Source organism: Orcinus orca, chromosome 13 (assembly GCF_937001465.1).
Source record: "Orcinus orca chromosome 13, mOrcOrc1.1, whole genome shotgun sequence".
Lineage (NCBI taxonomy): Eukaryota > Metazoa > Chordata > Mammalia > Artiodactyla > Delphinidae > Orcinus > Orcinus orca.
The window spans coordinates 33,464,035-33,489,883 of NC_064571.1; the positions used below are offsets into that span (position 1 = coordinate 33,464,035).

Sequence of the window (25,849 nt, forward strand, 5' to 3'; positions counted from 1 at the left end):
GCTTGAGATGGACTTAGCTTATTCCCTCAAGCACTGAGGGTAAACATAACCTTCTAAGATTCTGGGAACAAAACTGGTTTCGTCTTCTCTTGGGTTACCATGGGACCCCAAGGGGCCTCAGCTATGAAAGTGGCAGAGGAATATGGGGTTATGTAGACCTGCACCTTGGAATCCTTTAGTCCTCATGACTGAGCTTCTTAACCTACACATGCACGTTCTGTCCTACCCCAAAATCAGATCACCTCTTAGAGAAGGAAAGAGTCCTATGGCAGCTGTTTCTGGTTTCAGCATGGAGGTGAGCATGTTGGATGTCCCCAGGAGCAAGGGTTTTGCCTGACTTGTGCCATGGTCCTCTCCCCTGCCTCCCCACCACCCATTGACCACAGATGGACTCCTGACTCTGAACTCTTAACTACTTCATCCATGGGGGATCTGGAAACTACCCACTAAGACTTGAACCAGACTCCTGCCCTTCTCTCATGGGGATAGATATGCTGGGTCTTTAATTTTGTTTGGACTTTCTGTTAAAACGTGCGTATCTTACCCACACTTTGCCTTGTAAACTGATTTTCTGGTTTGGAATCTGATCTAGTAGCTACTCCCAGAATAATCAACCCAGGATGGTGTGTCCATGTTCAGACCTTGGCTTCTTTTCAACCCTGAGGACCTAAGTGAACTCCTGGTCATAGCCAGGAGAAGTAGGGTGTTGGGTGGGGAAGGGGCAGCTTCTCTCCACCTTATAATGTGTAAAATATCTCATGTATCATGCCAACCTATTTAAGAATTACTGATCTTAAAATCCCAGCTATGGAGCCCCAATGTTCTCTTTCGTAATGGCTCACCCAGCCATTGTTACCAAAGCCCCAGGGTGGAAATAAAAACTCCTTCCTAGTCCAAATATAAGTATTACTGGGAAAGATTCCATTGAACTCTGCTGTGGGTTGTTTCGTCTTGTTTTGTTTTTAAAATTGCTTTTAACACACAATTGCTGACTAACTATAGTCAAAGAGTTGAAATATCCATGTTTTTGAAGTCAGTGGATGTGAAATGTCCCAGATATTTGACTCAATTAAATCCTAACTCAAATGCAGTTCTAGCCCCTGAAGATTTCCATGGGCCAACTGGGTATCAAGATGGCGTGCAGGATTCAGGCTTTTCTTGGTATTTCATGCCTTGGTTCCACAAGTATAAATCTCAGACAAATTTGGTATTCAAGTAGCCTCCCAGGAATTCTGCTTCATTACAGCCCTACAGAGTCCTTTGCTTAAAGATTCACTCAATACACCCGGGTCCACTCAAAATCGGAGTCAACCCCTCTTCACACCACCTCCCGACTCGGCTTTGAGAAGGGCTCCCCAGACCATCAGGAGGCAAAGCCACCAATCCCATGAGAAGGTGACAGCTGGAGCAGCTCCAGAGTTCCTCAGCTAGTTTTGTTTTTCTACGCCCTCTCCAGCATCTGGAACATGATAAGAAGTCAATACCTTTTGTGACAGTGCATTCACCGTGTGTCCCCAGGGAGGGGTTTTGCGTGGAACCTCGCGCGGCCCTCGGATTATTGCTCAGTTATTTCCAAGGGTTTGATATGCAAAGAGTAAGAGCAAAGTAAGAACCCTGAGTCTCATTTTGATTCGTTTCTGAAACACATTCTTTTGTGTTTATGTGAGTTTCCAAACCTCCCTGTGGTTAAGTTCCTTAGAAAACACATGCTCTTTCCACTAACCACAGATACAACCAGTCAGAAAGAATCAAGTGGGCCAAATTGAGTTAGAATTGTCCCTCCTCACCCTTTGCACATGGGTTAGGGGAAAACGAAAGGGGACAAAAGAGCTTGCAGTTGGAGCCATCACCCAGGAGTCTTTTAATTCTGGAAGAGCAGAGTCGCGGTAAGCATGGAAATGATAAAACTGTCAGGTCCTGCCTTTCCTTAGCCCCACCCGGCTGAAGTCATTCATGTCCTTAGTGACCCACCCAGGTCCCCAGCTAATCCTGGGAAGGTATGGCAGCCTCAGGCGCAACTAAGCAGGACCAGCAATTAGTTCTGGCCCCATGTTCATCTGTATCCCCCCACCTCACCTCCATCCCACTCCCCCGCTTCTTCCTTGGCCCTTCTCTCCTTCCTCCTAGCCTCCCCTGCACCCTAACTGGCTGGAGCCCGAAACCCAGCCCAGACCTTCAGCCCTTGTCCTTCTATGATTGACTGGGGTCATGGCCAAGCCTCCCTCCTGCTCAAAAAGCTTGACCTCGACGCTTGCCTCCACTCCAATTTCGTCAGATACCAGTGCAGACCCAAAGCAAGCCACTGAGCACTGTACTTTGAGTAGATGGGCTACCCACCCTGCTCCTGTCTGCATCTGGAGACCCCAGACCCGCCGTACTGATGCGTGAGGAATTTCCCCTTTAGTCCATCTCACTGATGGCTACGACAACAATGACTTTCAAGCTGTGGAATGCAACCTATTAGTGATTTGGGAAATCAGTTTGGTGGGATGTTGCCAACAGTTAATAAAAATGAAATAGAATAGAAACATCAGACATATAGCATACCATAGCAGAAAGTCATGCTACGTGAAACGTTTAGTCAACTATGTGTAAGTAATGCACATACATTGTGTTAAGATGTAAACTGTATTTTTCTTGTGAAGGATCAAAAAGATATTAGAGCAAAACACGTACTCCTTTCACCTCCACCAATCTGCCTTTTCTAACGCGCGCCCGCGCACTCACGCACCAGGAAAAGCCTAGACATTTTCTCACATCAAGTATTGGTACTTTTGGTGCAAATTCAACACAAAACTGTTGTTGTTGCTGTTGTTACGAGAACAGAAAACTGGTTAGCTGTCCAAAAGGTATTTCCCATAATTGAAACGCACACCAAGATGTGATAAAGGAGGGCCACCAGTCAAAGCCACCAATGCGATCGGTGGATGAACACCAGGTGACCATGACAAGACAAGGGATGGTACTGTGGCTGCCAGAAGACTCAGAGGCCCCCTTCACGTGCAGGCCACAAGGACACAATAAGCCCCCCTCAAACACAGAGCCATAGGAGTGAGAGAAGTGGGGGCAGGGCAAGACTGAAAAGATTGAAATTTACTGAGTGTTTAAATTCTTGCACTGGGCTAGGATTTCCCATTTGGAAGAAAGGTGCCTCCTCTCCTCACTACACCTGCACCCAGCAGGAGGGTCTTTTGAAGATAAGCAAAGCAGCTTCGAGTTATTTCCTCTACCCTCGAGTATAGTGAGCATAAGTTTTTTTCTACCCTGAGAACGGTGGCCACTTTAACTCACTCCCCACTGTCATGATTATTAAACTCCCAGAAGCAAAGTACGAAGTGCTGGTTTTCTTACCCACACTCAGGATTAGCTCTTTCTCAAATATCTGTAAGTTTTATAAATGAAGAAGAGTTTTCATTATAGCTTTTATTTGAATGTATTTAATAATAGGCCACAGATTTTTTTCATATTTACAATTTATTTGTCTTTCTTTGTTTTAAAACACGGTGGATCAGTTAGGACCAGCCACATAATGCGTAGGATCCGGTGCAAAATGAAAACACAGGGCCTCTTGTTCAAAAATTATTAAGAATTTCAAGATGGCAACAGCAGAGCATTAAACTAAGGGCAGGACCTTTCTAAGTGCGGGTCCCTGGGCGACCACGCAGGTCCCATGCCCATGAAGCTGACCCTGGCATCGTATCCTTTGCCCATTTTCTATTGGGGTGCAAATGTTTTCTTAGATCAGGGGTCAGCATACTTTTTCTGTACAGGGCCAGATGCTAAATATTTTAGGCTCTGTGGGCCATATGGTCTCTGTGGCTACTACTCAACTCTGCTGTTGTAGCACAGAAGCAGCCATTGACGGAACATGAACTAAACGACAACACAATTTTATTTAGAAAACCAGGCTGCAGGCCATAGTTTGCTAACCTCTGTCCTAGACAGTCACTTTCTTTCAGTCTTCCTCATGACAAGATAATATAAAAATCTATATTTTTTTTCCTGGTAGCTGAAGCTTTAGTGTACTTTCACTATTCATTTCCTGTTATTTATTGCTGAGAATGTGGACTGGAAAAGTTATGCCTTGGGATATATATGGAGGCATTCTTTGCTACCTAATAAATATTTCATGGGTATTTGAAAGGAAAGTTTATTCTCTGTGGGATATAGGGTTCAAAATATATTTATTAAGTCAATCCCATTAATTATTATTCATATCCTCTATATCCTTTGAACACAAGTATTCAGAGAGATGTCTTTTCAGATTCTACTGAGAAAATAATTTGGTTTTCATCTTCAGCATTCAAAATAAATGTGCTATTTTAATACATTTCCTAAATATAAAAGCACTCTTGCATTCCTAGAATAAGTTTTTACTCTTTTACTGTACTTTTAGTTTTGTTTTAATAATATTTGATTTCAGATTTAAAGTTTTTATTCAAATTTGGTCTGAAGTTTTATACGTGTTATCTTTGGTAGATATTGATATCAGATATATGCTAGCTTCTTAAAATAAATTGGGAAACTTCATCTTTTCTATTTTCTGGAGAGTTAAACTTTATTGAAATTTTCTTTTCCTTGAAGATGTGATAGGACTTGCCATGAAACCAACTTGGTCCAAAGCCAAAGGACCTACCCCCAAGGGCAAATCAGTCCCTCTTGAGTGTCGAGATTCTACTGGGGAGGTTGGGAGGAGGGGAAAAAATCTCAAAGACTGAACATTTCACCTAAAGGAATTTTTAAAAATCACCACATTGGGGCTTCCCTGGTGGAGCAGTGGTTGAGAGTCCGCCTGCCGATGCAGGGGACACGGGTTCGTGCCCCGGTCTGGGAGGATCCCACATGCCGTGGAGCGGCTGGGCCCGTGAGCCATGGCCGCTGAGCCTGTGCATCCGGAGCCTGTGCTCCACAACGGGAGAGGCCACAACAGTGAGAAGTCCGCGTAACGCAAAAAAAAAATTAAAAAAAAAATCACCACATTGGACTCTTATCATCACTTTGGTTCAAAATTTAAGGATTTGCAGCCCTCCTACTACCCAGTAGGTAGGCTTGGGAGGAAGAGGAGGAGTTTGGGAGTTCGACATAGTAAATGACAGTTTTGGGGGGATATATATGAATGTAATATGAGAACTTTTTTTCTATCCTGCTTAAAAAAATTTACTTTCACTTTCGAGAATCCATTAAGTTTTATTTTATTTTATTATTATTATTATTTTTTGGCGGTACGCGGGCCTCTCACCGTTGTGGCTTCTCCCGTTGCAAAGCATAGGCTCCGGACGCGCAGGCTCAGCGGCCATGGCTCACGGGCCTAGCCCGCTCCGTGGCATGTGGGAATCTTCCCGGACCGGGGCACGAACCCGTGTTCCCTGTATCGGCAGGCGGACTCTCAACCACTGCGCCAGCAGGGAAGCCCCACTCTTTAAGTTTTATATTTTGCTGTATAACCTCATTGATAACAGTATTGTGACTTATTAACTTTTCTGGGACCATTACTTCTGTTTCTGGTACACCATGTCTTTTTCATATCCTTTATTTCTAATACGTTGTCCATTTTGATGTCAATATTTTCAAGTGACATTTTTCAATAAGGGTATGTGGGTGGTATATATTTTGAATTTTTATGTCTTAGGAAACCTACTTATGGAATTTAAATATCACGTTTCACTCAAGACTTTACTGAGGTTTTTTGAGCATTTAATGTTGTAGACTAAAAAAAAAAAAAGTCTAATGCCACTCTGAGTTTTGGTTTTTTATTTTGTGGGAGATGGGATGCCTATTATTTTCCTTTTTGGAAGAATGTAGACATTTCTGTGTACTCTTATATTTTAAATTTTTATTTAAGACTGTGTACATTTGGATCCTTTAAACATATTAATTAGGCTGAGTATTTGGTTAAGTCCTCTAGATCTGAAGACTTCACTCTTTCTTCAGCTCAGGAAAATGAACTTTTATTATTGCATCTCTTATGTTCTCTTTTCCTAGAATTTATATTTATATATATGGTCCTAGCCTATATACATATATGTATATATGTTCCTAGCCTTTGTATTACTTATCTGTTGTCTTATAATTTTAATCTCTGTATTCTTTCTGCTGGAGTTCTGGACAAAGTTTCTTAAACTGTCTTCTGATGAGCTGAATTTACTTCTGCAATATTCAGTGTGGTGGTCATTGTTTCCAATGAACTTGAATATTCAGAAACAGCATATTTTCTCTCCAAAAGTTTCTTATTTTCAGCTGTTCCTTTCTCATGACAGACTGCTCTTATTTGCTGATGTAATATCTCAAAATTTACTGAAAATACTAATAAGACATATATTTGTTTAAATGGCTTTGATGGTCATTGCAACTTCTTTTATATAAACACTATTCTATTTTAAAGCTTTTTTTAAGCCTTGATTCACTCATTGGGTAATTTCTTGAAGAAAATTATCCCTACTCCCCTTTTTAGAAGAATCCATATGTATTTGAAAACATCTTTCTATTTTCTTCACATGTAAGTGACATATTGACAGGTGTCACACTTTAGATCATAACTTTATCCATCAAAGTTCTCCACCATTTAATGTTGCAGAACCTTTGTAGGTAACCTGTATCTTCTCCCATTCATAAAATTCTTTTGTGTTTGAAATTAAAAATTTTCACCAGGAAATGTTTAAGTATTCATCTCTTTTAATTAACTTTGATTATTACTTGATAAGCCTATTCAGTCTACATTTTCAGGCTTTTGTTTTTTAATCAGGAAAGTTCTCTTCAATCAAATCTCTGAATGTTTCTTCTGGACTATTTTTTAGCAACCCAAATTATCTGATATATTGGATATCTATTTTTATTTTTGTATTTTTTTTATTTTTAAAAATTAATTAATGTATTTATTATTTGCGGTACGCGGGCCTCTCACTGTTGTGGCCTCTCCCGTTGCGGAGCACAGGCTCCGGACGCGCAGGCTCAGCGGCCATGGCTCACGGGCCCAGCCGCTCTGCGGCACGTGGGATCTTCCCGGACCGGGGCGCGAACCCGTGTCCCCTGCATCGGCAGGCGGACTCTCAACCACTGCGCCACCAGGGAAGCCCTGGATATCTATTTTTGTCATTCATTATTTATCATCTTCTCTCTCATCACTTTTGTATAACTCATTTCCTATTCAAAGTATGAGGATTTCTCAAACACGCCTTCATCCTTTATTTTCTTCATTGTCAGTTCTGCTCTTTACTGCTTCTGAGGTGACTTTATAACTACACTTTCCCATATATTTTATATTTCTTTAACTGTTCTAGATCCCTTTTCTTCTCTTTTCATATTTTATCACCTGTTTCACAAATTTATTATTTAACGTCACCAAAATCATAACACATATGGTACTAAAACTGACCTCTTTTGCTGTTGAAAATTCTTTCCATAAACATGTTCTTCCACCTCAGGAATTTTGTTTTCACCACTTATTTTCAGTTGGTAAAATCTTGTAGGCCCTATTTTCATCTTTCAATATGGGAAGGTGTAACTGGGTCTCCTATCTGCTTCCCCAATACTACATATATATATATATATATATATATATATATATGTATATATATGTATATATGGCATTGTCTTCGCACTTATAAACTTCTCTAAGAACTTAATCTGGGGGAAGGGAGTTGATCTTAAAGGCTAAAGTAAGCTTACGTTATTGTTTCATCAATTAGGGGAGAGCAGGGAATGGAATAACTCCTCATTACTTCTCACAAAGGAACCTAATCCTTGCAAGGTTTGTGGGTTTGTTTTGGACACGGTTACGCCAATTCCAGCTTGCTATATGTCGGGTTTTTTGGCCTGGTGTCTACTCCACACTGTGCTCATTCCTGATCCCTGCTGCATCCACATAATCAAAGACAGAACTCTGCCATTTCCCTGGAAGCCCAGATCTACGGGGAGGATTCAGCAATGCTGGACAGAATCACTGTCACGAAGATGCCTGGTGTTCACGCGCTCTCTCTTCAGTGGCTTGGTTTCCCCGTCCAGCACAGCTGCCTCTGTGTGATGCCGATGCACAAGGGCAGAAGGGCTCTACGGAGATGCCTCTCCTCCCCCTTATGTCCCACTCTTGACTTCAAACTCACTTCCAGATTTGGGATTGTTCTTGGGGTTCCTCCATAATATTCTTCTACATTCTTCTTTTTTAACTTGGCAACAGAGTTGAAAGTAGACCCCAGCTGACCTCCTTCAAACTCAACCCATCTGCTTGGTTTCTAGTGTAATTTCTTACAAGTGTATTGCATGTCAGTGTTGCTGTCCTCAGTGGTTGGACCTGATGCAGGCTTACCCCAGATGCCTCCTTAAGACTTTCTCTTTTGGGAGATGGGGCAGTTTTAGATGATGTTGGTAGAGGCAGTGAGAAGCTAACTGTCCATGCCCAGCTTCTTTCTCAGAAGTCATCAACAAACTTTCTTTCCTTTCTCATCTCAGAGTAAGCCCTGCAGCTCATTAAATTTTAATTTCTGCATTTATGGTGCCCTGAAACAGCACTTCCAAAAGTCACCAGTGCCTTTATTTCTGCTAAAGCATAGGCCCTTTCTCAGTTCTTTCTTGCTGGGTGTATTTGTAGTATGCATAAATACAACAGAGAATATGTATTGACTCAGCAAAATGGTTTTTAATGCCTGGTAGGTCCTTCAGGATCGATAAAGATTAGTAATTACACCACGACATGTACTGAGTACTTACTAAGCAGCAGGCACTGTGCTGAGCACTTCACATTCATTGCCATTTAATAATAATAGCTAGCACTTAATGAGCCCTTCTTACGTGTGCATAGGACTCAGCTCTGAGAACAACAACCCTATGTGATAATACTATTAGCTCCCTTGTCACAGGTGAGGAAACTGAGTTCACAAAGAGATTAAGTGACTTGCTTAAGGACACACAGCTAGTAAGTGGTAGGGTTGGGATTCAAATTCTAACCCTAGAGTCTATGCTCTTAGTCTAAACATTACTTTCCCACGACTCTTTCCTGGTGTTTAAACCTGTGCTCTTAACACATGAGCAACACTGCCTCCCCATGGACGGGTCAGGAAAGACACAATTCCAATTCATAGCGTTAAATGTTTCGTTAGGGAGAAGTACTGGAGAAGTTCCACAAACTGTTATGGAAATTTGGGAGTGGGGAATGCCAGGAACAGCTTAAAATCGGGGTACCTGAATGGAATCAGGAGTCCCCAACTGGTTGCCCATTTTAATGGGATAAGGTGTACAAGGGGATTCACCCATTTGGCTTTCAACCCTCTCCTCTTGTTCCTTTGATAGTGTCTTTTATGACAGTCAATAATCAGGATGACCATATAATTTAAAATCCAAACTGAAACACTTTCAAGAGTAAACTAGGAAGCCACTAATAATTACATTGGGGGACTTCCCTTGTGGTCCAGTGGTAACGAATACACCTTCCAATTCAGGGGACTGGGTTCGATCCCTGGTCAGGGAACTAAGATCCCACATGCCATGGAGCAACTAAGCCTGTGCGCCACAACTACAGAGCTCGTGGGCCACAACTAGAGAGTCCGCGTGCCCCAAACTACAGAGACCATGCGCCCTGGAGCCTGCGTGCCACAACTAGAGAGAAGCCTACGCGCCACAACGAAAGATCCCACATGCCTCAACGAAGATCCCGTGTGCCGCAACTAAGACCCGATGTAGCCAAAAATAAATAAATAAAAAATAAATCTTAAAAAATAATAATTATATTGGGACAAGCACAATCCAGGAATGTACTGGGTCATTCATTTATTTATGGTTAGATTATGGCTGTCCAATGGTATCTTGTATTTCCTTTTACCTTATATTGCTTATTATTGTGACTGGCGTATAGTTACAGTTAGGATAATTCATTTTTCTCTTCTTTGTTATATAATTTCCATAAACCTGGTATTTGCATTATCTTTTATGTAAGGAATGATGACTATACTTCTGAACATAATCTTTTGCCAAAAGGTATTGGGAAGGCCCTGTTCTAGGTGGTTCCTACAGGGATGAACTGTATATGGTTGAGCAGCAGGGTTTGAGGAAAAGAAGATAAGGCCCTTGAATGAGACCTCAGAGGACACACACTTAAGGGTTTTCTTCTCCATCTTTTGATAATGGACCTCTCTGCTGCTTATCATGTGATATGCGTTGTTATGGGGTTGAGGGATCCTGAACAAGGAATGGATTTTGAATAAAGATGAGATGTAAAGAGATGACTGTTCTCAATATTTTGTACCACAGGGAGCCCACAGCTAGTGAGGGGAGGGGACCAAGTGCCAGTCACCATCTCAAAGGATAAGAGGGCATCACCCATATAAAGATGGAAATGGTGTTAAAGGGCATTACAGCTAAAGGCAAGAAAGAGCATGGGTTAGTTCAGGGAACTGCACAGCACGTTTTGCTGGACATTGCAAGGGTGTGGGGTGTGGTAGGAGATGAAGCTAAGGGAAACACATAGTGGCCGGAGCAATAGGCTCTTGGATACCTCGCTAAGGAGTATACATTTTATACTGAAAGAACTTTGGAAGTGTTTAGAGGTTGAAGGGTTGGGGGAGATGATGTCAAGATTAAAATCTGTGTTCTAAAAAGATCAATTTGGTACCAGTGTCGAGAGTATAGGGTAGGGGGAAAGGTAAAAAAAAAAAAAAAAAAAAAAGGAGGTAAAGAGACTAATGTAGAGAACATTTCAGCGAACTGGGTAGCAAATGGCCTGAACTAAGGTAATGGCAGAGATGTGGGAGCAGATATTGTCAGGCCTTAGAGTATAAGAAAGACTCTCAGATCTTTGACTTAAGTGGCTGGATTTATGGTGATGCTGTTTACCAAGACTAGGAATAGAGATGGATTTTAGGGGAAAAGCATCTAGTTGGTCACCCTCCACTGAAATTCTCTCTCTCCTTGCCTCAGTGGTAAGAGTTCTTTGCTGTTTCTCCTCCAACTGTCTGGTAACTTCTCTCGGCTCTGGTTAGTGGAGTTTCTTCTTTGGCCCAGACATTCCTGTTGGCAATTCCTCTAGATTGGACCCTGGCCATTTTCTTCATTAAACTCCACCTCTTCTTGACATTTTTAAATCCTGATGTTATCTTGATATTATCTCCATATTATTTATTATCCCTCCATATTTTCAACTACCACCCTTGGGCTAACAACACTCAAGTCTTTATTTTCAGTTCCCAGGGTATAAATCCAACTGCCTACTCGACACCTTCACCCAAATGTCCCACATGTTCAGACTCAATTCGTCCACACCAAACTCCTTTTTCCTTCTGAAACCTACTCCTTCCCCTCGCAACTCTTTCCTCTCCCACTCACTCACAGCCAACGGTTCATCAAGTCCTGAGGCTCCACCCTACAAAGGTACTCAATTTCTTTTGTTCTTTTTTCCCCAATCCTCTGACATAATCTCATAACCTACTGCTGATATGAAAAAACCCACTCTTTCCAGATTATTTTCCTGTCCCTCTCTCTGTCATGTTTACATCACAAAGAGGATGTGTCACTTTGCTTTCTTGTATGGCCCCTTTGTCATCAATTTTTTTTTTTTTTTACTTTGTCACCTGTCAAAATCCTGCTCAACATTCAAGGTCTGGATCCAAAGTTACCTTCTCTAGGAAGTCTCCTAAGCCTCTCTTATCTCAACCAAAATTCATTATTTCACCAAGTCTGTTTTCCTAGCCCTTTGCTTCTTCTACTAGACTGTGAAATCCTTGAGAGCCAGGGACATGTCATAGGCATTTTGTAATAAGATAAATTTAGCAAAGTTTGATAAATACTGAATTGAATTGATGTATTCCTTACCCTAGCCAGGCAGTCCTGCTTATAATCTAAGGAGGTGTCTTTTGTTAGAGGACAACATCCTTTTTCCCTAGGGGTAATTACCACCATTACCACCACCACCACCACCACACCATCAATACCACCACCATCACCATCAGCACTACAATCATAGTCATCACTGCCACCATCACCACCACCATCAATATCACCACCTTCACCATCATCGTCACCACTACCATCACACCATCAATACCACCACCATCACCATCAGCTCTACTATCGTAGTCATCACCACCACCATCACCATCACCACTACTATCACACCATCAATACCACCACCATCACCATCAGCTCTACTATCGTAGTCATCACTGCCACCATCAATAACACCATCACCATCACCGTCACCACTACCATCACCACCACCACTACGGTCACCACCACAACCACCATCATCATCATCATCTTGGGCACTCACATACCAAATGCTTCATTAAAGCTTTTAATCTAATATTATTTAATCTTTAGGACACTTCTGCAAGGCAGAAATTTTAATGCCTGTTTTATTAATGAGAAGACTGAGGTTCGGAAAGGCTAAATAATTTGCTCAAGGTTGTACAGCTTGGTGAAAGGTTGAGCTGGTATCTGAAGCCAGAGATGCCTGATTCCAAAGTCAGCTCTCTTACCCCCGGTACTTGAGCTCGGTTCATTCCCATGAGGCACTGGGTCACATTTCATGCCAGGAGTCTTGAAAGAAAGGAAACAAAGGACTGTCCTAGCAAACACCATGGCCTCCATGTGTTTGCACGCACGGCAGGACCTGCCAACAAAAGAGGGCAAAGCATGGCCTATCTGTGACCTTGGCTCTTCCTCTCCATATCAGGTTGGGCTTCCCCTACCACCATCTAAAATAAGAACTCTGCTTGGCATCCAGTTCTCAGGCATCTACTGCCTCGGCTACATCCTCATGAGAGAGGAACAAGGCCATCATTATGGGACAGCTTTTCTTGTCTTCCTGTTCACTTTCATGATTTATTGTGGGAGGGACAGACGCACATCACAATCACCTGGGAAGCTTTTCCAAAATATACACGCCTGCCCCAGGCCCCTGAGGATCTGATCTGGCCCCTGGTTGAGAGCCACTGGTTTAGCACATTCATTTCCAAGGTCCGCAGTTCTCACTGGCCCTCTTATCATTGAAGACTCCCTCATTCTTCCTCCAGACAAATGTTCTTCCTGCTCAGATGTAGTCCTACCATGCTTGGAATTGGCTTCGCTGGCATGCCTTGATCTACTCTGCTTTCTTTCAGTCAGGGGTTCTCAACCAGGATGGTACCATCTCACAGGAAGGCATTTAGAGATAAATGTAGAGGCTTTTGTTTCTTGGATATCACAACAACTAGGAAGACTAGTGGCATTTACAAAAGAAGGATCAGAAATGCTAAGCATCCTACAGTCCCTCACGGTGAAAAACTGTCCCACTGAAAATGGCAATTGACACCCCTACTGAGAAAGACGTTTGGCTGGAACCCAGATACTCTTGATTCAAGGTCTGAATTAGCCTCTGCAATGAACAGCATCCCCTCGGCCTGGCTGTCGCTGTGTTCCAGGGGCTGCTCTCCCCTCACCGTCTTTCAAATTCCCTCACGGTCCACAAACTACAGGCAAAGGGATTCTTAGCTTTCAAATATATTTGTGTAATACTTAGCTGTCAAGGAAGCATGTCTCATCTTCATTTCTGTTTCCATTTAATCTAATTTAATTCCCTGCCCACGGCACTGAATGTTTCATCTAAAGAATGGGAGCAATGGGAGAGGGAGGAAAAAAGCAAGGGGCCATCGCTGCCTCATGGGTGCATTTGAGCTGTCATGTCTGATCATAATTCCAGGTTGATGAATCCATCTAAAACATGGCTCAACACTGACTCTGTACCAGAAGTCTTACCTCTTTATCCTCTCCCAGGGACTACTCCTTTCTTGCTTACTCAGGCAAAAGCAGTGTGTAATTAAAGGTTTGTAGTAGAGGCTTTTAATGCCCACCCATATCTGGCTTTCCTCTCCTTTTAGATACACAGGAGGATGACTTTTTTTTTTAATTAATTTATTTATTTTTGGCTGTGTTGGGTCTTCGTTGCTGCACACGGGCTTTCTCTAGTTGTGGTGAGCGGGGGCTACTCTTCGTTGCGGTGCGCGGGCGTCTCATCGCGGTGGCTTCTCTTGTTGCGGAGCACGGGCTCTAGGCAGGCGGGCTTCAGTAGTTGTGGCTCGTGGGCTCTAGAGCGCAGGCTCATTAGTTGTGGCACATGGACTTAGTTGCTCTGCGGCATGTGGGATACTCCTGGACCAGGGATTGAACCAGTGTCCCCTGCATTGGCAGGCGGATTCTTTACCACTGCGCCACCAGGGAAGTCCCAGGATGATGTTTTTTCACCCTCTTTAGGGTGAAGCCACGTGACCAGTTCTGACTGATGGCTTGTGAGTGGAAGGATACATGTCATTTCACAACTCTGCAGAGTTGAATTTCCCTTTTCCATCAGATCCAATCTGAACAAGCTATTAATTTATTGGCAGTGCTCCAGCTGGAGACTCTCCAGCGTTTCCTTCCTTTGCAGCCGTGATGGTGGAAGCTGGTGTTAAGGAATCTCCACCAGCCTAGCCCTCAGATAACTACCCTGAGCAGAGCCCCTGTTGACCCTCACCAGACGTGGAGCAGAGGCAGAGATTACAAAGGTTTATACCTTTGTCGTTTTGTGTCACTGACAGTTGGGGGATTGTTTGTTAGCACGGCATAACCTAACCGACCCTGATTGATTCAATGTTCCCTTACATGTTTAGATTATTTTCATCTTGCGCATAGATCATGAGTCAGAGAGGCCTGGGTTTGAAGCTGAGTTCACCACTTACACTGACATTGGCTAACCTTGTTATACCTGTTTCCTCATGCGTCAAACGGTGATCATGACTGTGCTGGCCTTACGTGGTTACGAAGGAGATAACTAACTGGGATCATACAGGCAAAGTGCTTATGCAGTGCATGGCAAGGGCTCAGAAAACCTTATTATTTCTTCTCCTTATTGATCTAAAATTGACTTTACCTGCCCCCCTGTCCCAAATCCTCACTGGAGCCTTTAGCTTCGACTGCCTGGAGTCCTTCTAATGTCTTTCTACGTAAAAAGCAAATAGTCTGGGACGGCTTCCTGCTTCTCTTCCATTCCTTACAGCACCCAGAATAGGACATTGTTTGCAATAGGCATTGTCATCTATGCTTTTAATGGAGCACACACTTGTGACCGGAATTGAGAACATATTTACGCCAAATGAATGAAAGACTCAGCTCTTCCAAATGGAAGAAATCTAGTTACTATTTTTAGTACAAACCTGGCATGTCTGGGAAACATGTTAGGAAATATCCAAGTACCCACTTTGTCTTTTGTTGCCCAGTAATCACTGGGAGAGGTGAAATCTAGGCTCTTGGCCACACATCAAAAATTAGACACACGTTCTAAATTAGCATAAAGCAAATCTTATTTGCACTTATGTGACAGCCAAGTCTCGCTAAGGGGTGGCAGAGTTTGTTCCTGGACCACTGGGAGTCCTTCAGCATTGAAGATAGTGGCAGGTTATTTTAGGACAGGTGCCTTCCTCCAGCACTCCAGGATTCTATTCTCAGCTTAACACTTACCAGGTCTCCACAGCTAAGGAAACTAGAATTACTTGGCTGACTCAGACAGAAACACAAAACAAAAAAAAAGAGTTTTGTCTTATTTATTTTTATTTTGAACCATAAGCCAAACCTTCCAATTTGCAGGCAGTTCTACTAACTATTACCTGACCTGATAAGTCCTCTCCAAATCTGGAACTTAGTCGGAGGAACACTGAAAACCAGCCATAGAGTTCATCTCAATACAAAAAAAAAAAAAAAAAAGACATTCCTGGCCCCTGAAAAACTTTTTTTCCCTGATGCCTCTTAGAATTATTATTGTAGCATTTTCAAGGTACCTTCTAATGGACTCTGTTTTCCTTACTGAGAGTCAAGTTTGCATTTTTATTACTGGAAGACTTCTTCCAAAGCATTTCTGAAAAAAGCTACGTCTTTGTGTTTTAACACATCTACAGAGATGAATTTCCCTTTTCCATCAGACTCAATTTGAACAAATTATTAATTCATTGGATCTTTCAGTGCATTATAATCAGATGTCCTCAGAGTCCTATCCATCAGTTAAGCCCCAGACCTCTGGAGCATCTCTGTGGGCTGCATAGGGTCGGAGTCCCTGATACTTTCAATCAACTACAGCAGATTTAACAGCAGAGCAGTAGCTCCTCAATTAAGTAACCTTGACTGCCTTATATACCATCATTTCCTGAAACTCTGATGCAGGGGTTTTTAATTCCTGGAATCTACCCAGGCGTATTGCCATGTGCTTCTCATTATGACCCAACTGCCCAGGGCAGTGATGAGTGGAAAGAGCTGGGCTGAGAGTCAGCAGCAGACATCGTCCCAGCTCTGTCATTATCTAATCCTAGGTCCTTCCGCAGTCACTTAATCCAGTGGGTTGACAAAGATTGAACAGTTTTCTCATCTGTAAACTAGAGACAGTAGCACTTGCCCTAGCGACCAAGCAAGGTTGTCTTTGGGACATTTGTGAGATGGCGTAAGTGCTGGGAGACTTTAGTTTCGACTCTAAAGATTTCTTTTGAAAGTTAATATTTGGGAACCCAGAAGGTGGTGAGGTTCCCAGTCTAACGTTATAAAAATCTGTTTAATGACCATGTCCCTGGAGTATAACACATAGGAATGGCCCTACAGATCATCACCACATGTGACCATCCAATTGTGGATCTGGGTGAATGGCAAGACAGGGTCCCCTTGTATGGGGAAAAGAGAAAGAGAAAATTGGTGTTGAACAAAAAGGAAGTCATGGAGGAAGGAGCTGGGGGGTCTAATGGGGAAGCAACACACGGTGAGCCTATAGAGGGCCTCTGCAGATGGAAGGATTTATTGGGTGACAGGCTGTGGCTTTGGGAAGTCCTAGAAATCAACTATTCAGGGCTTACTGCCATCCTCCAGCACACCATCTCCTCCACTCCTGCCCCATCCCACCATTCCATTTTTGAAGTCCGTAGGGCACACATGAATACAGCCAGCACGTCCCCAGACTCACGATGGAGAATCCACTTTTTCCATTTAGGTGACTAATAGCTCTCCATAAAATAGACCAATGTGTGATACATAAATATCTAGTGTAATAACAGAAGAGCCTTGCAAGAGGGGAAAGGTACATTCATGTCTGGCGGTTGGTCAACTGGGTGCATTAATCTTAGAGGACCCCCTGGAAGACTTAAGAAGGCCAGCTGCTCCTTGACTGTTTTCCTCTGGACAGAGCCCTTCTAAATCTGACTTTTCAAATCCCTGATTGAATTCCCAGCAGTCTACTTTTCCTGACTGTAACCAGAAAAGCATGCTCGAATGAACATGAAATTCCATCATATAAAGCCTTGTGAAGCCCAGTCCGCCAGCCCCGTCGCCAAAGCCACTAATAATGCCCTATTGTGTTGCTGTGGTAGTCTAGGTTATCATTATGAAGTCTTTGCTTCTGGTTGAGAAAACATGACGTTCCATTAAATGTATAATCTGGGTTTCTTCCAGGCCAGAGACACATCCTGCTTAAAGCTGAAATAAGCTGAGATTTAATGTCACAGAAAAGAAGAGAACCATTCGCTGGGAAAAAAGGGAGTTGAGGGGTTGGGAGAAGAATGGTGAATTCAGTGCCTTGTGAGCCGTTGGTTTCAGCCTGTAGACAGTGTGTTGACGGCCAGAGGATCTTAGAAGCCCAAGGAAAAAACGCACCTTTGCGCGCTGCGACAGTTGGGTGCTGGACAGCACTGTTTGGGGAGATTCTTCCTAGGACGGAAGACCATGTCTTTAGGGACCAGCCAGGGGACTGTTTGCTATCACTGGCTTTTGGTCCATCCCCCAGCTCTGGGCTCCACAATCCCATAAATTAGCCTGACTCGAGATGGCAAGCTGGAGGTACACATGCTCATCACACCAAGCTCTAGCAAGTTTCTCATTCAGCACAAAAATGTCCCTCTCTTCAAGCAATAGGACAACCAAAGGAAGTCAGAGGAGTCCACCTCCATGTAAAGGTAGGTACTTGTAAAGGTCTCCCCACCATTTTTTTCCTGGAACATTTTTGGGTCCCCAACATATTGCCAAGGATCCTATGGTGCGTTTAGAAATGTACTCCAGGATTAAACATGAAAGAGGCAGCATCCTCTATCATCATGAGGGGCTTGGAGCTCAGCAGGCTGGTTAGACAGCCTCCTCACACTTGAAGTGAGTTTTTAAAAACTCAGGACAGGACTTCCCTGGTGGTGCAGTGGTTAAGAACCCACCTGCCAATGCAGGGGACATGGGTTCGAGCCCTGGTCCAGGAAGATCCCACATGCCGCGGAGCAACTAAGCCCGTGTGCCACAACTACTGAGCCTGCGCTCTAGAGCCCTGAGAGCCACAACTACTGAAGCCCATGTGCCACAACTACTGAAGCCCGTGCACCTAGAAGCCAACGCTCCGCAACAAGAGAAGCCACCGCAATGAGAAGCCTGCCCACCGCAACCAAGAGTAGCCCCTGCTCTCAGCGACTAGAGAAAACCCACGTGCAGCAGCAAAGACCCAATGCAGCCAAAAATTAAATAAATGAATAAATAAATAAATTTTAAAAAACTCAGGATAACTTATTTTGGTTGAATATAAAAGTAATATATGTTCTTTGCAGAAAAATGTGAAGATTCAGAAAAGTGTAAAAAAAGAATTTAAAAATCCTGCTTTCTACAGACAAATACTATTACATATTGGGTAAATAGAGACATATACATGTGCGTGTTTATATTTTTAGAAAGGCAGAATCACAATGTATAATGTCTGGTAACTGTATTTTCACCTAAGAGTATATTATGAGCATTAAGTATTTCTCCTAAAAATATCTTACAGGGCTTCCCTGGTGGCGCAGTGGTTGAGAGTCCGCCTGCCGATGCAGGGGACGCGGGTTCCTGCCCCGGTCCGGGAAGATCCCACATGCCGCGGAGCGGCTGGGCCCGTGAGCCATGGCCGCTGAGCCTGCGCGTCCGGAGCCTGTGCTCCGCAACGGGAGAGGCCACAACAGTGGGAGGCCCGCGTACCGCCAAAAAAAAAAAAAATAATAAATAAATAATAAAAATATCTTACAAGCATGCATAACATGCGTACTCAATATCATGTGTGTATCATGTCTTATTAAATCCTCTGTTGTTAGACATTTAGGTAGTTTTCAGCTTCATCATCACAAACAGCACTGCCACGCACATACGCATAGGCACCTCTTTCTGACTATCTTGGATTTTTCCTCTGATACAGGTTGCCAAATTATCTTCTTGTCTGTGCTATCCAATACAGTAGCCACATGTGGCTATTTAAATTTAAATTAATTAAACTTAAATAAAATAGAAAGTTCCTTTCTTCTGTCCCACTAGGAACAATTCAGGCGTCAATAGCCACATAGGACTAGTGGCTACCATACTGGAAAGCACAGATGGAGAACATTCCATCAACACAGAAAGTTCTACTGGACAGCACAAGTCTAGAAAGACCAAACAAAGTTATATTTTCGTCAGTAAGATATGACAATGGCCCTCCCTCCCACAAGCTGGACAATACTGAATATTATAATTCTTTAAAAATCTCTGCCAACTTAATAAAAATTACATCTTGTTTGATTTTTCCGTTTACTTGATTACTAGGGAAGTTGAACTTTTTTGTTTATTGACTTTCATTTTTTTGTGTGAATTATTTATATAGTAAGCCTGTTTTCTATTGGGATGATCTTTTTAAAACTGCTTATTATATATTAAGGTTACTCTACAGAGGTGAATTTATGTTGCAAAAGTTTTTGTAACTTGTTATCTTTTATTTATGGCATTTTTCGTTTACAGACATGTAAGATTTTAATATACTTAAATCTTTTTGTAGTTTTCTTTATTGTTTCTACTGTTTTTAAAGCTCTAAATCTAAGATTACAGTAATACTCATCTACATTTTCTTCTAATTCTTTCAACACTTCCTTTTCAAAATGAAATGTTTAACATTTAAATTTTCAAACCTCTTGGAATTTATTTTTGTGTGTGGGGTAAAGTATAAATCTAACCTTTTTCTTTTCCCATGTTACCAACCATTTGTTCAAAAACCATTTTTAAAAATAATGAATTCGTTCTCCACTGATTTGAACTTCCACTAAATGGAAGTACATGTCCTTGGATCTATTTCTAGATTTTCTATTATGTATACCTATTCTTTGGCCTTTACCATCCTGTCCTTTAATTAATTTGCCTCACAATACATTTTAATATTTGGAGGTATAAGTATTTCTTCATTATTCTTTTCCCAAAATGTTTTAGCTCTTATTACCTGTTTTTTTTTCCCTCTAAGATAAACCTAGAATCATTTTGCTAAATTCCTCTCACCACCAAAATAAGTTTTTTCAGAACTCTGATTTTAAAGTTTAATTCATTTTATAAATTAATTTGGAAAGAGTTGATATCTCTACAGTGTGGAGTTATTCCATTTAGAGACATGGTGATTCTGTCCTTTTTTTCAAATCTGCCTCTATGTTCTTCTGAACTGGCTTTCTTTTCTTTTTCTTTTTTTTCCTTTTTCTTTTTCTTTTTTTTTAAAAGAACAATGATAGGCATCACTGACTGTTTTCAGACACAGTCTCTGAATCTGTGAGCTGGTGCTCCCAGGCTCTAGAAGTAACAAAAGACATTCCATTTCTTAGCATGGAAGTATATTTTCAGTATCCACCTTCTCATAAATCTCCAAGAAAGAGATCTCCCTTTTCATCCAAAGAATCTGGAGTTCAAAACAGCCTTTACGGAAAAATTCAAACTCCAGGGGCAACTGCAAAGCACATTTGGTGTCTAGCTGGCCAGCTTATTTTGCAGGACTCTTTTTCCAACTCGCAAATACTTTCCAGTCTGTGAAATTAATCTCCCCACCACTGTAACAGCAAGCGCCCGTCCTGGCAGTGGGGAGCACACCAGTGTTAGCACGGATCTCCTCTGAGGGGCTTTTTATTGTTAAAGCTGCTTTTTAGTAGATAGCATGAAACTTCCTTGAATGACTGTGGCTTGGCAAATCTAAGGGCGATTGGTCAGAGTTCAGCTCTCCCTTGAGCAGTCCTGAAGCCTCATCCATTTTCGCAAGGAAACCAGGGCTCCTCCACCACCCTGGTAGCCCACGAGTCAAATCGCCAAGAACTTGAATTCGCCTACATCAGGGTTTCTCAAGCCGAGAGGGAGGAGGAATATACCCGCAGGGGACTTTTGGCAACTTCTAGAGACATTTTTGCTTGTCACCGTGGAGAGACGGTGGAGGCAGCGCGGGATGGGGGGCAGGGGTGCAGGGGAGATTCTGGAGGGGGGTAGTACCGGCATCTAGTGGGCAGAGGCCAGGGATGCTCAACACCCTGCAAGGCACAGGACGTCCCCACGACAAAGAACTCCCCAGCCTCAAACTCAATGGTGCCGGGGTGGAGAAATCCGCCTTGTATTTTCACTAACTTCCCAGTCAGCCTACATTCTATCATTAGGAACAAAGATAAAGCAATATGTAGGACAGTTTTTAAACAAGAGACGATTGACTTTTAAAAGCCCACGCCTCTTACTTTACACGTGCCTGAAAGTTCTGCCTCTCGTAAGCAAGCTTTTCTCACCAAGGTTTCTAAAGCAAATGGAAAGGGTTCACGGAAACGTAGTAGGTCAACAGTATCCTTACACTCCCATCCTCAGGCTCACGCGCCTCGGTCAAGAGAAAGCAAGGCAGGAAAGAATTTGTCCCGAGAACAAGCAGCGACGCCTGCCCCGCCGGCTCGGGCAGCGGCGAGGGAGGGGGAGGCGCGCCCCGTCCACAAAGGCGCAGCGCTGGGGGCACCGCCGCCTCCCGCGGCCCCTCTTGGTCCCTGGAGATGCGTGCCTGTCCCAAAGCCACACTGCCAAGGAGCCTAGCCCGGGGAGAAAGCATCACCAGCTTAAACTAGGGTGGAAAACTCAGGGCACTTACTTGTCCAAAATGAAGTACAGGTCAAATCCCCCGTAGCAGGCTGGACCCCCTTCCTCCCTGCGTCCCCCTTGCCCGGCGCAGATGAGCACAAAAGTGGCCAAAGAGAGACACTTGAAGCCAATGCCCAGGGCTTTCTGCTCCACGGTGGCCATGACCTGCAGCCCAGGGAGAGGGTAGGGTCCTCTCCTTCCCACGCTCCTCGAACTCGCCAGGACCCTCAAGGGCGCGCCATCCGAGGGGCTCTCCTCTCGGGCCTTTTATTCCCCCTCGCTCTCCCGAAACTCCCCGGAAGCAATTGTCTGGAGGAGTTCAAGGTTTTCCTTCTGGTTTCCGCTAAGATTCTGTTTCTAGGTTTCAGGTTTCAAGAATCCCAACGCTGTAGTCCGCTTTTTCAAAGGGGTTGTTTTTGACTCGGGCCGGCAGGCCGCTCCGGAGGCAGCGCTGAGGTTTTGCAATTGAAGCAGTTCCGTGCTGATGGTTCTTTGTCCCAGATTTTAAATATTATGGGGTGGGTTTTCAAATTGTTCTTGATTGGGGGAGTGCTTTGCCTTTTCTCCCTCCTCTCTACCCACCCCCCTTTCTTATTTTGATGCGGGAAGAAAGTTCAAAGGGTGCCACCTTGTGGCCAAGGACGGCAAAGCACTCTTCCGCGTTCAAGGGAGCGTGGGTGTGCCCGTTTTCTTATTCCTTCCGTTTTCTCACGCATCTTCCCTTTCATTCTGCATTACCTCTTCCCCATTTCTACTTCTTTCTCACTCGCTAGCCTTTTTATCCTTGCCCTTTCCTTTCCTGTCCTACGTCCGCTAATAAGGTCACTGTAAACGTTTGATGAGAACTTACTCCGAGCACTATGGCTCCGACCCCAGGCTGGGACCTTTGCAAACAAGACACTGGGCAAATGAGCAGAGAAGAACGGGCCTTTGTGATCTGAATCATCCAAGTGACCTTACTATACACTTAGCGCAGATCATAAAAGAGACTGTTGGGATGCGGTCATGTGGCTGAAAGCAAAAACAGTCCCACACAGAAGGCTGTTCCTGCCTGGAACAGCTGAGTATGCTCTAGCGATTGTCTTCATCTCCAGAGTTTAGAGATTCTGTGATAAGTTCTTTTCAGCCTGTGAACTTTGACTTTTTTTCACCCAATCTTTGATTTCGGACAGAGGAAGTAAACAGCTTACAAGAGGGTGAACCTTCCAAGAGGTTTGGGACTGGCAGGGAAGCCCTGTGCGAGCGTTTCTGCAGTGAGGGATCCTCCTTAGAGTGGGCTCTGGGCCCCCGTTCCCAGCCAGAACTCAGTTTTAGCTTCATACGTCTTCCATTCTGGGAATCTTCAATACACACTCTTGCTCCATTTTTCAGGATTCTTTCTCCAGACACTCATCTTCCCCTCTGCTTGAGAGTCTCTAAGTTTTGGAGATTCATAATGCATTGCACCAGCTTGCCTTCCAAATGATCCCTAATATTCCTCATCTCCTGGTATTCACACCTCCCCTCCCACACTGAATGAGACTGATCTGTGTGTAATTAATAAGATACTGCGGAAATGATGGTGTGCGACTTCTGAGACTAGGTCATAAAAGATACTGGCATTTATCTTTTTGAATCAGAATTTTCTCCAGATGTATGCTCAGGAGTGGGATTGCTGGATCATATGGTAACTTTATTTTTAGTTTTTTAAGGAACCTCCATACTGTTCTCCATAGTGGCTACACCAATTTACATTCCCATCAACAGTGTAGGAGGGTTTCCTTTTCTCCACACCCTCTCCAGCATTTATTATATGTAAGCTTTTTAATCATGGCCATTCTGACCAGTGTGAGGTGATACCTCATTGTAGGTTTGATTTGCACTTCTTTAATAGTTAGTGATGTTGAGCATTTTTTTCATGTGCCTGTTGGCCAGCTGTATGTCTTCTTTGGAGAAATGTCTATTTAGGTCTTCTGCCTGTTTTTTGATTGGGTTGTTTGTTTTTCTGATATTGAGCTGTATGACCCCAATGTTCATAACAGCACTGTTTACAATAGCCAAGACATGGAAGCAACCTCAAAGTCCATCGACAGATGAATGGATAAAGAAGATGTGTACAATGGACTATCACTGAGCCATAAAAAATAATGAAATAATGTCATTTGCAGCAACATGGATAGACTTAGAGATTATCATACTAAATGAGGTAAGTCAGAGAAAGACAAATATCATATGTGGAATCTAAAATATATATGTGGAATCTAAAAAAATACAAATGAACTTATTTACAAAACAGAAACAGACTCACAGACATAGAAAACAAAATTATGGGTACCAAAGGAGAAAGTGTGTTTCGGGGGGGGATAAATTAGGAGTTTGTGATTAACATATACACACTACTATATACAAAATAGGTAAACAACAAGGTCCTATTATAGCACAGGGAACTATATTCAATATCTTGTAATAAGCTATAATGGGAAAGAATCTGAGAAAGAATAGATAGATGATAGATAGATAGATAGATATGAATGACTTTGCTGTAAACCTAAAACAATTACAACATTATAAATCAACTATATTTCAATAAAGAAAAGAAAGATATTGTAGTTTCCTCCTTGCTCTCTTGGACCACTTTCTCTGGGGAGCCCAATGCCATGTCATGAGGTTGCTCAAGCAGCCCTATGGAGGAGCCCGTGTAGTAGGAAACTGAGATCCCCTGCTGAAAGCCAGCATCAATCTGCCCGCCATGTGAGTGGCCCTTCTTGGAGGTGGATCCTCCAGCCCCAGTCAAGCCTTCAGATGACAGCAGTCCTGGTTAACATCTTGACTGCAACCATATGAGAAACTCCAAGCCAGAACCACTCAGCCAAGTCAATCCCAGATTCCTGTTCCACAGAAATTATGAGAGAATGAATGTGTATTTGTGTTTTAAGCCTCTAATTTTGAGGGTAGCTTGTTATGCAATAATAGTCAACTAATAAATGCCCATTACCATGTTAAAATTTTCAGGCTATCTTTAGGTGAGAAAAATGTCTAACCATATTTCCCAGGCTTACTTGACCAGGAAACTGTTCTTTTTAAAAAAATACCTACTAATAACTACTCTCAGAAAAAAATAATTTGGGGGAGATTAAAATACTCTAACTTGTCCAAGTCTTCTTTTCTCATACCCTTTCCCTCCCCAAAGGATTGAAAACCCATCCTGGTCTCACTGCAGCTCTATGAAAATGAAGGTGAGGAAAATCTGTAGAAATTAAGTGGGTAGATGAAAGCAGAAAATCCAGGGGAAACTGATTAGGAGAGGAAAGGAATACAAGATAGAAAAACATAACGAAGGGACTTCCCTGGCAGTCCAGTGGTTGGGACTTCGCCTTCCAGTGCAGGGGATGTTGGTTTGATCCCTGGTCAGGGAGCTAAGATCCCATTTGCCTTGTGGCCAAAAAAACAAAACATAAAACAGAGGCAATATTGTAACAAAATCAATAAAGACTTTAAAAATGGTCCACATCAAAAAAATCTTTAAAAAAAAGGAAAGAAAAACATAATGGAGAGAACATTTGTGGGTGACAGGATTGGCAAAGAATAGGAAAGGGCTTGAACTGGAAAGGGATTTGGGGGAAGTTTATGAATGTCTTCTCTCATCCTCATGCTCTAGGGATCTCTTTGGTCCTTTCGAGTTTGGTTGACAGGGTAATGTATTTAGACGTTTATAGTTTAGAAAGTTAGTCTGGCAGGGGATCAGAAGAGTCCTGATAGAACTCTTCAAAGTTACAGACACCATTATTAAAGATAGGTGAGGGAATTCTCAGGGAGGAAGGAAATTCAGTATGAAACAAAGTTATGGAAAAGGGGAGAGAGTGGAAGCTTCTCCCCTGGGACAAAGATGATGCTTTAGAAGACAGAAAGGTAGTTAGAGGGATTCAGATGCTTGAATGACCAAGTTGTCTCTGCCTTTCTTTCAATATTCTAGATACAGGTCTGTTAATACATGTTGACCATTTCTAGATCT

The 25,849-nt window shown here is 42.8% G+C and overlaps 1 protein-coding gene across 1 annotated transcript in view; it reads right to left on the minus strand.

Moving 5' to 3' along the window:
- Positions 1-22,378, minus strand: part of ANTXR1 (ANTXR cell adhesion molecule 1) — a 244,980-nt gene extending 222,602 nt beyond the window's left edge. The window contains 1 exon segment of the mRNA XM_004277021.3: positions 21,869-22,378. Coding sequence (XP_004277069.1) covers positions 21,869-22,020 — 152 coding nt within the window. The 5' untranslated portion in view covers positions 22,021-22,378.
- Between the last annotated feature and the right edge of the window lie 3,471 nt (positions 22,379-25,849).